Source organism: Oncorhynchus tshawytscha, linkage group LG12, assembly GCF_018296145.1.
Source record: "Oncorhynchus tshawytscha isolate Ot180627B linkage group LG12, Otsh_v2.0, whole genome shotgun sequence".
In the NCBI taxonomy this organism is placed as follows: domain Eukaryota; kingdom Metazoa; phylum Chordata; class Actinopteri; order Salmoniformes; family Salmonidae; genus Oncorhynchus; species Oncorhynchus tshawytscha.
This window is the reverse complement of record NC_056440.1, coordinates 48116879-48132212: the sequence shown is the minus strand read 5'-3', so window position 1 is coordinate 48132212 and position 15334 is coordinate 48116879. Positions and strand designations below refer to the sequence as shown.

The 15334-nt window shown below is 44.7% G+C and overlaps 1 protein-coding gene across 7 annotated transcripts in view; it reads right to left on the bottom strand.

Annotated features, from left to right (window-relative positions):
* Positions 1-201: 201 nt before the first annotated feature.
* Positions 202-15334, bottom strand: part of LOC112263431 (spindlin-Z) — a 39734-nt gene continuing 24601 nt past the window's right edge. For 4 of the 7 annotated variants that reach the window (XM_042330728.1, XM_024439625.2, XM_042330729.1 and 1 more), the window contains 5 exons: positions 11472-11664; positions 4739-4787; positions 4371-4618; positions 2609-2842; positions 202-2432 (listed from right to left, as the gene is read on the bottom strand). In XM_042330728.1, the coding sequence (XP_042186662.1) occupies positions 2233-2432; positions 2609-2842; positions 4371-4618; positions 4739-4787; positions 11472-11523 (783 nt within the window). In that variant the 5' untranslated portion in view covers positions 11524-11664 and the 3' untranslated portion in view covers positions 202-2232. The remainder of the gene's footprint in view (positions 2433-2608; positions 2843-4370; positions 4619-4738; positions 4788-11471; positions 11665-15334) is intronic. The other 3 variants (XM_024439627.2, XM_024439628.2, XM_042330730.1) reach the window with 1 other exon arrangement.

Here is a 15334-nt window from a genome sequence, read left to right as displayed (position 1 = left end):
AATACAGGTGTGCCAGGCGTTTAGCGTCATACTGAAGAAGACTTGAGGCTGTAATCATTGCCAAAGGTGCTTCAACAAAAGTACTGAGTAAAGGGTCTGAATACTTATGTAAATATGATGTTTCCATTTTTAATACATTTCTAAAAAACAGTTTTTGCTTTTGTTATTAAAGGGGTATTGTGTGTAGATTGAATAGGGGAAAACAAATATTTAATCCATTTTAGAATAAGGCTGTAACATAACAAAATGTGGAAAAAGTCAAGGGGTCTGAATACTTTCCAAATGCACTGTAGGCTTCAGTAACACAATTTGAACATGCTAACAATACAGCAATTCTAAAATAACCATGACATGTTGACCATTTAAATATCTTTCTAAATCCTTGGATGAAATTCAAAATGTTGCAAGTGATGTATAATACTATTATACAGTATCAAGTTAAATCATGAAATCAACCTAGGCTCAGGTCATAAAACAGCAAACAATTCATATTTGCTTAAATGAGAAATAAACGTATGGATTGGATTGATGCTGAATTCAATTAAACAATGACATTTTCAAAATTAACCTCATTGATGGTAGGTGGCTCAGTGGCATATAACCCAACATCCATTAGAACATTAACAGGCCCTTTGCTTAATCAATTTAGACCACACATTCTTTGATAGAAACATTTCTGAGATCTATCACTCTGAAAATATATGGCACATAGACATGAAACAGGCATGAAGATTTGATGGTAAGTCGTAAAAATACTTCCAAATGGATCACAATGCTAACAAGATAATTGATACACTATATTTCTTGTAAGCCACATTTATAATTGTATTTCATGTACATTGAGTATACAAAACATTAAGAACACCTGCTCTTTTCATGACAAACTGATCAGGTGAAAGCTATGATCCCCTTATTGATGTCACCTGTTCAATACACCACAAGTGTAGATGAAGAGGAGAAGACAGGTTAAAAAATGATTTTTAAGCCTTGAGACATGGCTTGTGTATGCGTGCCATTCAAAGGGTGAATAGGCAAGTGCCCATTTAAGTGCCAATGGACAAGGTTAGTAGGTGCCAGGGCGGGGTATGGTAGTAGGTGGAACTCAATATTAGGAAGGTGTTCTTAATGTTGTGTCCACTCAGTGGATAGTTAGTTATGTGTATCAATCATTATCCTTTTAGTGTTTTTGACAACAAAGTTGCAATACAGTAGCTCTAGAAAAGGAGTAAGAGTGAAATGTGATAATACAAATTTGAAATCAGATTTGGATGATAGAGTATTACATAACAAAACTAATAATTTCAGGTTGAAGGAAATTAAAATCAAATCTAAAAGCCACAGTAAACAAAAAATATTAGAATTAAAATAATTGATGAACTTTGCACAACCAATCAGCCAAATTACTCTAATACAATTTCGATTTGACAGAGTAGTAAAGGTCTAGACACCCATTTCAGGAGAATGCAAGTGTGGCCGACATAAAATAACACTGATTAAAAACTAAAAGGAAGAAGCTCTTGGATTTCCTTGGTCTCAGAAACTAGCCTTTATGTGAAGGACAATTTCACAATGGCAGTTCATACAAGTAGAGAATTAAGGAATAAAATTAAATCACAGAATTTCATGTAATACCTTTCTTTTTAAACTGATTACTAGGGTGTTTGACTGATACAGTAATGTGCCATTTAGCAGACGCTTTTATCCAAAGCGACTTAGTCACGCGTGCATACATTTGACATATGGATGGGGGGAATCGAATCCACTACCCTGCTCTACCAACTGAGCTACAAAGGACCACAGCTGTTAGACTGATGCATGCTAAATTCTGAGGATGTTAAACCCACAAGTCAACAAAAGTGGTAGAAACATGTTTACGAGAACCTCACAATAATTCATTTACAGCATCATAGACAAGAAAACCCCCCACAAAATTCTCACTTTTCTTTCATGTTAAGAAAAACTTTGGATTAGGCTCCTGGTGTCTGGCCCAATTGAACAGAGTAAATGTTCAGACATGGTGAATTCTGCAGAGGTCTCTTCTTTTCAAACAAAAGTGGACTTCAGACAAAGTACACTAATAGCTTTCGCATTGGAAGCAGTGACACAGTAAATGACAAGTTTCACATTCGTAGCCTGTGAAGGAATTGTCCATTTAACTGGAAATTGATCTCGTCTCAAAGAAATCCTGAAAACATTTGCCACGGTCTGTGAATCAATGATTTTCTCAATGCCCTAAGACGTTTTTACTAAGTCGTAGACGTAGATGTGAAAGTCGTCATCAAACTTGATGAAATACACAGAGGGTTTGGCTTCAACCTGATGGATAACCATGCCTGTCCTTTTGCCGCCATCCTCTTTGGCATATTCCACTTGTTTGCCAACAAGGCTATCCACCACTTCGCCAGGCTCTCTCTCTGATGGGGTTGAGTCATCTGCAAAAGCATAAAATATTACCAGCTTTAGTGAGATAATTTGTTGACATTTATGTAGTATGATTGTATCTACCGTAATACAACTTAGAATTACATGTTTTTAAAGAAAGAGTGGTATGGAGACCATAAACAATGCCTACAGTGTTAACACAAAATATAACTTCTGATGGACTCACTTGAATCAGGCATTATCCGGAGATCCCCCTCTTTGTAGTCATCCAAGAGCTGGTACATGTACAAAACAGGGTCCTTTTCGTAAGTGATGTAGAACCATGTGTTCATAACGGGAGCCCGTGCTAGCACCATGCCCCTCCACTCCTCCTTTGGTCCTTCATCTTGCTCAAACATGTGCTCCACTGCTTTGCCTATCATGGTTTCTGCTAGTTGTGCATCACTGACGCGAGCTGGAGCTGCATTACAGAGAGCAGTTTCAAATGAATAGTAAATATGGCTATGAAAAGATGTAAACTAATTTGTAACAAACTCAGCAAAAAAAGAAATGTCCCTTTTTCAGGACCCTGTCTTTCAAAGAATTTGTAAAAATCCAAATAACTTCACAGATCTTCATTGTAAAGGGTTTAAACACTGTTTCCCATGCTTGTTCAATGAACCATAAATAATTAATGAACATGCACCTGTGGAAAGGTCGTTAAGACACTAACAGCTTACGGTAGGCAATTAAGGTCACAGTTATGAAAACTTAGGACACTAAACAGTGCCTCAGGCATGCTGCAAGGAGGCATGAGGACTGCAGATGTGGCCAGGGCAACAAATTGCAATGTCCGTACTGTACTCTAAGACAGTGCTACAGGGACACAGGACGGACAGTGGCAGACCACGTGTAACAACACCTGCAGGACAGGTACAGGATGGCAACAACAACTGCACGAGTTACACCAGGAATTCACAATCACTCCATCAGTGCTCAGACTGTCCGCAATAGGCTGAGAGAGGCTGGACTGAGGGCTTGTTGGCCTGTTATAAGACATCACAGGCAACAATGTCGCCTATGGGCACAAACCCACCGTCGCTGGACTGGCAAAAAGTGTTCTTCACTGACGAGTCGCGGTTTAGTCGGATTTGCGTTTATCGTCGAAGGAATGAGCGTTACACCGAGGCCTGTACTCTGGAGTGGGATCGATTTGGAGGTGGAGGGTCCGTTATGGTCTGGGGTGGTGTGTCACAGCATCCTCGGACTGAGCTTGTTGTCATTGCAGGCAATCTCAATGCGGTCCCTGTAGGGAAGACATCCTCCTCCTTCATGTGGTACCCTTCCTGCAGGCTCATCCTGACATGATGCTTCAGCATGACAATGTCACCAGCCGTACTGCTCGTTCTGTGCATGATTTCCTGCAAGACAGGAATGTCAGTGTTCTGCCTAGGCCAGCGAAGAGCCCAGATCTCAATCCCATTGAGCACGTCTGGGAACTGTTGGATCGGAGGGTGAGGGCTAGGGACATTCACCCCAGAAATGTCCAGGAACCCGCAGGTGCCTTGGTGGAAGAGTGGGGTAACATCTCACAGCAAGAACTGGCAAATCTGGTGCAGTCCATGAAGAGGAGATGCACTGCAGTACTTAATGCAGCTGGTGGCCACACCATACACCAGATACAGTTACTCTTGATTTTGACCCCACCTTTGTTCAGGGACGCATTATTCAATTGCTGTTAGTCACATGTCTGTGGAACTTGTTCAGTTTGTCTCACTTGTTGAATCTTGCTATGTTCATACAAATATTTACACATTAAGTTTGCTGAAAATAAACGCAGTTGACAGTGAGAGGACGTTTCTTTTTTTGCAGAGTTTATAAAGGTATGCATGATCAAATACACATCTAGCACGAGTGCATTTGTTCTTACACACTCATACTATACAGACAAATGTAATATGCTTATGGCAGAGCAAGGCCAACTTTTGTCATGTCTTCACAATACCTACCAACTCTGTCTGGTAAAACCTCCAGGCCTTGCACCCTCTCATCTTTGTGAAGCTCAAGTCCATAGATGCAGTCAAATCCATCATACTTGATCAGGTAGAGAGATGGGTTGACAGGGACTTGATCGAGAACTGTTCCTTTCCACTGGGAAACCTTGGTATCTTCCTTCCACTGGTGCGTTATCCTGCAACCCACTATGTTTCGTCTGGGTTGGGCAATAGGCTTGCTTGGACCAACATTCTTCTGCTTCCTATAGAGAGCCCAATTTGGAAGGAAGTACGTAATGTCAAATCAATATATCCACACATCTGTCTGTTTGGAAGGCAACCTGCTTTTGGTCTTATGCTGTGTCTACACAATGAGAACTTACTTGTGGGAATTTTTCCTCTTGATCAGATTTGCAGAAACCCCAGTATTACCTAAAATGGCAAACAAACGTGTGCATGAAATATCTCCCCAAAATTACAATAAATCAGCCTACAGAAAGTATTCACAGCTCTTGGCTTATTCAAAATTGTTGTTACAGCCTGAATTATATATGTATTAAACATATATTTTTCCTAAATACCCCATAATGACAAAGTGTAAACATGTTTTTTGAAATTGAGAAATGTATTGAAAATGAAATACATACAGTTGAAGTCAGAAGCTTACATACACCTTAGCCAAATACATTTAAACTAAGTGTTTCACAATTCCTGACATTTAATCCAAGAAAAAAAAGTCCATGTCTTAGGTTAGTTAGGATCACCACTTTATTTTAAGAATGTGAAATGTCAGAATAATAGAGAATGATTTATTTCAGCTTTTATTTATTTCATCACATTCCCAGTGGGTCAGAAGTTTACATACACTCAATTAGTATTTGGTAGCATTGCCTTTAAATTGTTTAACAATTAGTTGGGTGAATTTTGGCCCATTCCTCCTGACAGAGCTGGTGTAGCTGAGTCAGGAATGTAGGCCTCCTTGCTCGCACATGCTTATTCAGTTCTGACCACAAATTTTTTTATGGGATTGAGGTCAGGGTTTTGTGATGGCCACTCCAATACCTTGACTTTGTTGTCCTTAAGCTATTTTGCCACAACTTTGGAAGTATGCTTGGGGTCATTGTCCATTTTGAAGACACATTTGCAACCAAGCTTTAAACTTCCTGACTGATGTCGAGATGTTGCTTCAATATATCCACCATTTTCTTTCCTCATAATGCCATCTATTTTGTGAAGCGCATCAGTCCCTCCTGCAGCAAAGCACCCCCACAAGATGATGCTGCCACCCCCATGCTTCAGAGTTGGGATGGTATTCTTCGGCTTGCAAGCCTCCCCCTTTTTCCTCCATACATAAACAATGGTGATTATGTCCAAGCAGATCTATTTTTGTTTCATCAGAGGAGAGGACATTTCTCCCAAAAATACAATCTTTGTCCCCATGTGCAGTTGCAAACTGTAGTCTGGCTTTTTCATGGCGGTTTTGGCTGATTTCTTTTGATTTTCCCATGATGTCAAGCAAAGAGGCACTTAGTTTGAAGGTAGGCCTTGAAATACATCCACAGGTACACCTCCAATTGACTCAAATTATGTCAATTAGCCTATCAGAAGCTTCTAATGCCATGACAACATTTTCAGGAATTTTCCAAGCTGTTTAAAGGCCCAGTCAACTTAGTGTACAGTGGGGAGAACAAGTATTTGATAACCTGCAAAATCAGCAGTGTTTCCTACTTACAAAGCATGTAAAGGTCTGTAATTTTTATCATAGGTACACTTCAACTGTGAGAAATGGAATCTAAAACAAAAATCCAGAAAATCACGCTGTATGATTTTTAAGTAATTAATTCGCATTTTAGTGCAAGTATTTACCTACCAACCAGTAAGAATTCCGGCTCTCAGGTAACGAGTTCAAACAGGTGCAGTTAATACAGATAATGAGTGGAGAACAGGAGGGCTTCTTAAAGAAAAACGAACGGGTCTGTTTGTTTTTCTTTAAGAAGCCCTCCTGTTCTCCACTCATTATCTGTATTAACTTGTTTGAACACCTGTTTGAACTTGTTACCTGTATAAAAGTCACCTGTCCACACACTCAGTCAAACAGACTCCAACCTCTCCACAATGGCCAAGACACTGTAGAACAGTGGTTAAGGGAGCTGTACTGCAGCGCCAGCTGTGCCATCAGAGACTCTGGGTTTGCTCCCAGGCTCTGTCGTAACCGGCTGCGACCGGGAGGTCTGTGGGGCGACGCACAATTGGCCTAGCGTCGTCCGGGTTAGGGAGGGTTTGGCCAGTAGGGAAATCCTTGTCTCATCGCGCACCAGCGACTCCTGTGGCGGGCCGGGCGCAGTGCGCGCTAACCAAGGTTGCCAGGTGCACGGTGTTTCCTCCGACACATTGGTGCGGCTGGCTTCTGGGTTGGATGGCGCTGTGTTAAGAAGCAGCACGGCTGGGTTGGGTTGTGTATCGGAGGACGCATGACTTTCAACCTTCGTCTCTCCCGAGCCCGTACAGGAGTTGTAGTGATGAGACAAGATAGTAGCTACGAAAACAATTGGATACCACAAAATTGGGGAGAAAAAGGGGTAAAAAAAATATAAATAAATTGTAACTCGGCCATACAAACTCCAGTCCTGAACGATTACAAGCATACCAGCCACCAAAATATGGAGCGTGGTACTCAGTAATGTGTTGTATTTATCCCAAACATTACACTTTGTATTCAGGACAAAATATATATTGATTTGCCACATATTTTGCAGTATTAATTTAGTACCTTGTTGCAAACAGGATGCAGGTTTTGGAACAGTTTTATTCTGTACAGGCTTCCTTCTTTTGACTCTGTCAATTAGGTTAGTATTGTGGAGTAACTACAATGTAGTTGATCCATCCTCAGTTCTCTCATATCACAGCAATTAAACTCGGTTTTAAAGTCACCATTGGCCTCATGGTGAAATCCCTGAGCCGTTTCCTTCCTCTCTGGCAATTGTGTTAGGAAGGACGCTGTTACGGCTTTCTTCCGTCGAAGGAGAGTCGGACCAAAATGCAGCGTGGTGGTTACTCATGTTCTTTAATGAAATAGAACAAACGAACAATACAAAACAACAAACGGAACGTGAAAACCTATACAGCCTATCTGGTGAAATACAACACACTGAGACAGGAACAATCACCCACAAACACACAGTGAAACCCGGCTACCTAAATATGGTTCCCAATCAGAGACAACGATTAATCACCTGACTCTGATTGAGAACCGCCTCAGGCAGCCATAGACTTCCCTAGACAACCCTACTCAGCCACAATCCCAATACCTACTAAAACCCCAATACAAAAACACACCACAAAATAAACCCATGTCACACCCTGGCCTGACCAAATAAATAAAGAAAACACAAAATACAAAAGACCAAGGCTTGACAGAACCCCCCCCCCCAAGGTGCGGACTCCCGGCCGCACACCTAAACCCATAGGGGAGGTTCCGGGTGGGCGTCTGTCCAGGGTGGCGGCTCCGGCTCGGGACGTGGACCCCACTCCAACCAAGTCTTAGTCCCCCTGTAACGCGTCCTTTGATTCGCGACCCTCGCCGCCGACCTTGGCCTAATAACCCTCACCAAGGACCCCACTGGACTGAGGGGCAGCTCGGGACTGAGGGGTAGCTCGGGACTGAGGGGTAGCTCGGGACTGAGGGGTAGCTCGGGACTGAGGGGTAGCTCGGGACTGAGGGGAAGCTCGGCATTGAGGGGAAGCTCGGCACTGAGGGGAAGCCCGGCACTGAGGGGAAGCCCAGTACTGAGAGGAAGCTCAGGCAGGTAGTAGGCTCTGGCAGATCCTGGCTAGCTGGTGGTTCTGGCAGATCCTGGCTGACTGGCGAATCCTGGCTGACTGGCGGATCTGGAAGATCCTGGCTGACTGGCGGATCTGGAAGATCCTGGCTGACTGGCGGATCTGGAAGATCCTGGCTGACTGGCGGATCTGGAAGATCATGGCTGACTGGCGGATCCTGGGAGGAAGCTCAGGCAGGTAGTAGGCTCTGGCAGATCCTGGCTAGCTGGTGGTTCTGGCAGATCCTGGGTGGTTCTGGCGAATCCTGGCTGACTGGCTGCTCCGTGCAGACTGGCGGCTCTGGCTGCTCCGTGCAGACTGGCGGCTCTGGCTGCTCCGTGCAGACTGGCGGCTCTGGCTGCTCCGTGCAGACTGGCGGCTCTGGCTGCTCCGTGCAGACTGGCGGCTCTGGCTGCTCCGTGCAGACTGGCGGCTCTGGCTGCTCCGTGCAGACTGGCGGCTCTGGCTGCTCCGTGCAGACTGGCGGCTCTGGCTGCTCCGTGCAGACTGGCGGCTCTGGCTGCTCCGTGCAGACTGGCGGCTCTGGCTGCTCCGTGCAGACTGGCGGCTCTGGCTGCTCCGTGCAGACTGGCGGCTCTGGCTGCTCCGTGCAGACTGGCGGCTCTGGCTGCTCCCGTGCAGACTGGCGGCTCTGGCTGCTCCGTGCAGACTGGCGGCTCTGGCTGCTCCGTGCAGACTGGCGGCTCTGGCTGCTCCGTGCAGACTGGCGGCTCTGGCTGCTCCGTGCAGACTGGCGGCTCTGGCTGCTCCGTGCAGACTGGCGGCTCTGGCTGCTCCGTGCAGACTGGCGGCTCTGGCTGCTCCGTGCAGACTGGCGGCTCTGGCTGCTCCGTGCAGACTGGCGGCTCTGGCTGCTCCGTGCAGACTGGCGGCTCTGGCTGCTCCGTGCAGACTGGCGGCTCTGGCTGCTCCGTGCAGACTGGCGGCTCTGGCTGCTCCGTGCAGACTGGCGGCTCTGGCTGCTCCGTGCAGACTGGCTGCTCCGTGCAGACTGGCTGCTGCAGACTGGCTGCTCCGTGCAGACTGGCAGCTCTGGCTGCTCCGTGCAGACTGGTAGCTCTGGCTGCTCCGTGCAGACTGGCAGCTCTGGCTGCTCCGTGCAGACTGGCAGCTCTGGCTGCTCCGTGCAGACTGGCAGCTCTGGCTGCTCCATGCAGACTGGCAGCTCTGGCTGCTCCATGCAGACTGGCAGCTCTGGCTGCGCTGAACAGGCAGGACTGGCAGCGCAGCTCTGGCTGCTAAACAGGCGGGAGACTCCGGCAGCGCTGGAGAGGAGGAAGACTCTGCTGCGCTAGACAGGCGGGAGACTCCGGCAGCGCTGTAGAGGAGGAAGGCTCTGGCTGCGCTGAACAGGCGAGGCGCACTGAAGGCCTGGTGCGTGGTGCTGGCACTGGGCCGAGGACATGCACAGGAAGCCTGGTGCGGGGAGCTGCCACCGGAGGACTGGTGTGTGGAGGTGGCACTGGATAGACCGGACCGTGCAGGCGCACTGGAGCTCTTGAGCACCGAGCCTGCCCAACCTTACCTGGCTCGATGCCCACTCTAGCCCGGCCAATACGAAGAGCCGGTATGTACTGCACCGGGCTATGCACCCGCACTGGAGACACCGTGCGCTCCACAGCATAACACGGTGCCTGCCCGGTCTTTTTAGCCCCCCGGTAAGCACAGGAAGTTTGCGCAGGTCTCGTACCTGGCGTAGCCATACTCCCTGTGAGCCCCTCCCCAATACATTTTTGGGGCTGACTCTCGGGCTTCCATCCGCGTCGCCGTGCTGCCTCTTCATACCAGCGCCTCTCCGCTTTCGCCGCCTCCAGTTCTTCTTTGGGGCGTTGATATTCACCAGGCTGTGCCCTGGGTCCTTTTCCGTCCAATATTTCCTCCCAAGTCCAGAAGTCCTGTGATCGCTGCTCCTCACGATAAACAGGGGGAGTTGGCTCAGGTCTGAACCCTGACTCTGCCACACTATCCCTGAGACCCCCCCCCCAAGAAATCTTTGGGGCTGACTTTCGGGTTTCCTTGCCAACCATGTTCCCTCGTATCGTCGGCTCCTCTCTCCGGCTGCCTCTGCTCTCCTAAGTGCCTCCACCTGTTCCCATGGGAGGCGATCTCTTCCAGCCAGTATCTTCTCCCAAGTGTAACAACCCTTGCCATCCAAAACGTCTTCCCATGTCCATTCCTCCTTTCGCTGCTTCTGCTCTCGCTGCCTGTCACCACGTTGCTTGGTCCTGGTAAGGTGGGTGATTCTGTTACGGCTTTCTTCCGTCGAAGGAGAGTCGGACCAAAATGCATCGTAGCGTGGTGGTTACTCATGTTCTTTAATGAAATAGAACAATACAAAACAACAAACGGAACGTGAAAACCTATACAGCCTATCTGGTGAAATACAATACACTGAGACAGGAACAATCACCCACAAACACACAGTGAAACCCGGGCTACCTAAATATGGTTCCCAATCAGAGACACGATAATCACCTGACTTTGATTGAGAACCGCCTCAGGCAGCCATAGACTTTCCTAGACAACCCTACTCAGCCACAATCCCCAATACCTACTAAAACCCCAATACAAAAACACACCACAAAATAAACCCATGTCACACCCTGGCCTCACCAAATAAATAAAGATAAGGCGTGACAGATGCCTATATCTTTGTAGTGACTGGGTGTTTTAATACACTAATTAAAGTGTAATTATTAACTTCACCATGCTCAATGGGATATTTTTTTTCTCTCCCATCTACCAATAGGTGCCCTTATTTGCAAGGCATTGGAAAACCTCCCTGGTCTTTGTGGTTGAATCGGTTTGAAATTCACTATTAAGGGACCTTAAAGATAATTGTATGTGTTGGGTACAGAGATGAGGTCATTCAAAGATCATGTTTAGCATTATTATTGCACACAGAGTGAGTCAATGCAACTTATGTGACTTGTTAAGCACATTTTTGTGAACATGGGGTTGAATACTTACATTTATCAAGGCATTTCAGCTTACATTTTTTAATTCATTTGTAAACATTTGTAAAAACATAATTCCACTTTGATATGGTGGGGTATTGTGTGTAGAGCATTGACAAAAAATCTAAATGTAATCAATTTTAAATTCAGGCTGTAACAGAACAAAATGTTGAAAAAGTAAAGGGGTGTGAATATCTTTCTGAAGGCAGTGCATATTACTGTATCATACTTATATCTTAAAAAACCCATATGGTTTTGTAGGCTGTCATGTGTAATTTTTCGGCTACATTCATGTACATAAGCCGTGAGTTTCTCTCACCCCCATCAGCTCTGGGGCGCTGGCCTGGCATCTTTCCAAATGGGGTCTTCATTGATATACATGTAGGTGAGCAGCCAGGCTACCAGACTATAGGGTGACAATGTATCTACTAGGGAATCTGGAGAGAGAGGGACAGAATGCAGGTGGTGGCACTAGGTGGGAGGATCACTCCCATCCAGTGCAGGAAAGCAGACTGTTGAAAAATGAACATGTGTTAAACATGGGGCACAGAGAAACTCTGCAACATTATGATGAATAACTTTGGTGTAGAAAATGCAATAATTAGCAATTATCTCCAAATTTAACTGATATGAACACAGTCAGTCATGTTGACTCATGTGTGCTATAGACATATCCTTCAGCAATTACACAATCATATAGTTTAGCTACCTAAAAACAATGGCAGAACAGTAAATCATTTTGGTGCAGTGTTACTTAAGGGCTTTCAAATCAAACTGTTTTGTGTCGTAAACAACAGGTGTAGACTAACAGTAAACTATTTACGGGCCTTTCCCAACAATGCAGAGATAAAATAGAGAAATAATAGAAAACCAGTAACATGTAATAAAAGTAATAATACATAGACAATAAGAAATAATAACTTGGCTATATACACGGGGTAACAGTCCTGAGTCGATGTGGAGTGGTACAAGATAATCGAGGTAGATTTGTACATATAACTAGGAATAAAGTGACTAAGCAACAGGATAGATAAACAGTAGCAGCAGCGTATGTGATGAGTCAAAAAAGTTTGTGCAAAAAGGGTCAATGCAGACCGTTAAATAGTTAACCAAATAGCTACCCGGACTAACTATTTAGCCATCTTATGGCTTGGGGGTAGAAGCTGTTCAGAGTCCTGGTGCATCAGTACCGCTTGCCGTGCGGTAACAAAAATAAGAGTTTATGTCTTGAATGGCAATTTTTAGGGCCTTCCTCTGACTCCGCCTGGTATAGAGGTCCTAGATGGCAGGGAGTTCGGACCCAGTGATGTACTGGGCCGTATGCACTACCCTCTGTGGCTGGATGCCAAGCAGTTCCCATACCAAGCTGTGATGCAGGGTCCATAGCTTAGTGATGAGCTTGGAGGGCACTTTGGTGTTGAACGCTGAGCTGTATCAATGAACATCAATCTCACATAGGTGTTCCTCTTGTCCAGGTGGGAGAGGGCAGTGTGGATAAGCATCCAGATTAGTGACCCACTCCTTGAAAGCGGCAGCTCCATCCTTTAGCGGCTGTTGCTTGTAATCCATTGTTTCTGGATAGAATATGTACATATGGTCAATGTGGGGACGACGACATCAATGCACTTTTTAACGAAGCCAGTGACTGATATTGTAAATTCCTTAATGACATTGGATGAATCCCAGAACATATTCCCTTCTTTGCTACCAAAACAGTCCTGTAGCCTAGCATCTGTTTCATCGGACCACTTAATTATTGGTTCTTCCTGTTCAAATACTTCCCGTTTGAGTTTTTGCTTGTAAACAGGAATCAGGAGGATAGTGTTATGGTCAGATTTGCCAAATAGAGGGCGAGCTTTGTATGTGTTTCTGTGTGTGGAGTAAAGGTCCTCTAGTTGCGCAGGTGACATGCTAGTAGAAATGAGGTAAAATGGATTTCAGTTTCCCTGAGAGTATTTTCTTGTTTGCTTATGTCCTAATACTGCTCGTTGAGTTTTGTCTTACCGCCAGCATCGGTTTGTGGTGGTAAATAGACTGCTACTAAAAATATAGATCAACTCTATTGGTAAATATATGGCCTACAGCTTATCATGAAATATTCTAAAACGCAGGAGAGAAGAAACTTGAGATTTCCTTAATATTCGAGATCGTGCACGAGCATTTGTTGTTGACAAAGAGACATCCATCCCCCTAACCTTACCGAACGCTGCCGTACGGTCTTGACAACGCATAGAAAAAAACAGCTAGATGTATATTATCCATGTCCAGCCACGACTCAGAGAAACCTAGGATATTACAGTTCTTCAGGTCCTGTTGATAGGATAGTGTCGAACGGAGTTGTTTGTTCTCCAGTGGTGGTACATTCGCGAATAGAACGGAAGGTAGAGGCAGATTATTTATTTGCCGACTTAGTTTCATCCGAGAGCCTACACGTTGGCCTACAAGTTTTGTCACACACCACAATGTTATAGATGTCTTAAGTTGAGGTTGTGTGCAATTGGCATGCTTACTGCAGGAATGTCCAGCAGAGCTGTTGCCAGGGTATTTTATGACCATTTCTCTACCAATGTCTTTTTAGAGAAAATGGCAGTATGTCTAAACGGCCTCACAATCGCAGACCACGTGTATGGAGTCGTTGGGGTTATGGGGTTGGGCAGGCATAAGCTACAGACATAATTCCTGGAAGCTGGTCTGCTTACTCAGACATGTCACCCATTGAGCATGTTTGGGATGCTATGGCTCGATGTGTAAGACAGTGTGTTCCAGTTCCCGCCAATATCCAGCAACTTCGCACAGCCATTGAAGAGGAGTGGGACAGATGCATATCTGTATTCCCAGTCATGTGAAATCCATAGAGTCGGGCCTAACCGTTTTCCTTATATGAACTGTAACTCAGTAAAATCTTTGAAAATGTTGCATGTTGCGTTTATATTTTTATTCACTATAGTTTTGAGGCAGTGGCATCTTCCTTGCTGAATGGCCTTTCAGGTTATATCGATATAGGACTCGTTTTACTGTGGATTTAGATAGTTTTGTACCGGTTTCCTCCAGCATATTCACAAGGTCCTTTGTTCTGGGATTGATTTGCACTTTTCGCACCAAAGTACGTTCATCTCTAGGAGACAGAACATGTCTCCTTCCTGAGCGTTATGACGGCTGTGTGGTCCCATGGTGTTTATACTTGCGTACTATTGTTTGTACAGATGAACATGGTACCTTCAAGCGTTTGGAAATTGCTCCTAAGGATAAACCAGACTTGCGGAGGTCTACAATTTTTTTTCTGAGGTCTTGGCTGATTTCTTTTGATTTCCCCATGATGTCAAGCAAAGAGGCACTGAGTTTGAAGGTAGGCCTTGAAATACAACCACAGGTACACCTCCAATTGACTCAAATTATGTCAACTAGGCAATCAGAAGTTTCTAAAGCCTTCACATTTTCATTTTCCAAGCTGTTTAAAAAGGCACAGTCAACTTAGTGTATGTAAAACTTGATAAAGTTAATTATAGGTGAAATAATCGGTCTGTAAACAATTGTTGGAAATGTTTTTTGTGCCATGCACAAAGTAAATGTCCAAAGCAACTTGCCAAAACTATAGTTTGTTCAGAAGAAATTTGTGTTGTGGTTGAAAAACGAGTTAATGACTCCAACCTGTATGTAAACTTCTGACTTCAACTGCGCATATCTACCTCAAATCTCTCCACCAACTCAGTACTGCTACCCCGTGTATATAGCCAAGTTACCGTTACTCATTGTGTATTTTTCATTAAGCGTTATTACTTTATTTCTGTACATTGTTGGGAATGGCCCTTAAATAAGCACTTCACTGTTGATCTTCACTAGTTTTTTATGAAGCATGCGACGAATAAGATTTTATTTGCATCTTGGAAATAGACCTGTAAACACAGATACAACAGTCGGAAATATTAACTATGAATATTCATGATGAACGTAAACTTTACTTTTTGGTAGCGGTTCAATGTACAGCTTGCAAAGTCAAATTTGCTCATTCAGTGCTGTATGGTCCTGCCTGACAAAAATGCATAGTTACACTGCAATAATCCCAACATCCTGTCATTTCAACAAGCCATGACACCCACCGTCTCAGATTGTTCTGAAGTAATTTCTGTAGTTAGATAAGATAAGCATTCCTGCAACATTTTTTGGTTGAAATATAATTTGAGC